Source organism: Stegastes partitus, unplaced genomic scaffold (assembly GCF_000690725.1).
Source record: "Stegastes partitus isolate 25-593 unplaced genomic scaffold, Stegastes_partitus-1.0.2 Scaffold1062, whole genome shotgun sequence".
Taxonomy (NCBI): Eukaryota; Metazoa; Chordata; class Actinopteri; family Pomacentridae; genus Stegastes; species Stegastes partitus.
The window spans coordinates 149,678-150,659 of record NW_007578793.1 but is presented as its reverse complement, the minus strand read 5'-3'; the positions used below and the strand labels follow the sequence as shown (position 1 = coordinate 150,659).

Here is a 982-nt window from a genome sequence, read left to right as displayed (position 1 = left end):
CCAGGTTCTACCAGCTTCAACCACCTTCTACCACCTTCTATCACCTTCTACCAGCTTCTACCAGGTTCTACCACCTTCTACCAGCTTCTACCAGGTTCTACCAGGTTCCACCAGGTTCTACCAGCTTCTATCACCTCCTACCACCTTCTACCACCTTCTACCAGCTTCTCAGTGAAACATTACCTGCTGCATCCGGACAGTCCAGGACCCGAGCACCTGCACACACAAACACAAACGCCTTCAGTTCCGACTCGGTTCTGAGCGCCTTTCCGCAGCCGGCTCGGCGCCAGGCTTACCCCTGGGTGCAGTTCTGGTGGCAGGGCTGGCACTGGCCCGTCCCGTCGGCGTACTTCCAGATGAGCGTGTCTTCGCCGCCCTGCACGCCGTGAGGGCAGCGAGTGACGCAGTGGGGGCCATCTTTAAAGTGGGCACACTGGGAGCACTGGTCCGGACCCTGCAGGGTGCAGGACGGAGGGACGACAAGAACTTTTTGGGGGTTGGAAATATTTTGAGGAAAACAATCAAAATACAAACATTCAACAACAGTTTTTTTTTTTTCAGATGAAACACATTTTGTTCCATGAAACCACGTCAGTTCTGCTTCGTCTTGAGGGTTCTGGTTCTGGTGGTCGAACACTGTCCTGCAGCAGCTGGACTCACCGGTCCGAAGCAGGTCGGAGTCCCAGATCTCAGCAGACACTCAGCGTGACACTGGACACAGCTGCTGTTCACCTCCACCTCTCTGGGCTCACTGCAGGGAAACAGACCACCACGTTAACACCGACCGGGTCGACACCGGAAATACAGCACGGCTCAGAAACTGCTGCTGGAGACACATTCAGCATGGTGGAACATCTTTCTACTGATGGTGGAACATCTTTCTACTGATGGTGGAACATCTTTCTACTGATGGTGGAACATCTTTCTACATCTGATGGAGGAACATCTTTCTACTGATGGTGGAACATCTTTCTACTGATGG

The 982-nt window shown here is 53.1% G+C and overlaps 1 protein-coding gene across 1 annotated transcript in view; it reads right to left on the bottom strand.

Annotated features, from left to right (window-relative positions):
* The window catches only part of LOC103367561 (melanoma receptor tyrosine-protein kinase-like), a 55,569-nt gene that overhangs the window by 18,996 nt on the left and 35,591 nt on the right, over positions 1-982 (bottom strand). Inside the window, exons 14-16 of the mRNA XM_008295640.1 lie at positions 661-751; positions 297-454; positions 184-216 (exon numbers count right to left, since the gene is read on the bottom strand). Coding sequence (XP_008293862.1) covers positions 184-216; positions 297-454; positions 661-751 — 282 coding nt within the window. The remainder of the gene's footprint in view (positions 1-183; positions 217-296; positions 455-660; positions 752-982) is intronic.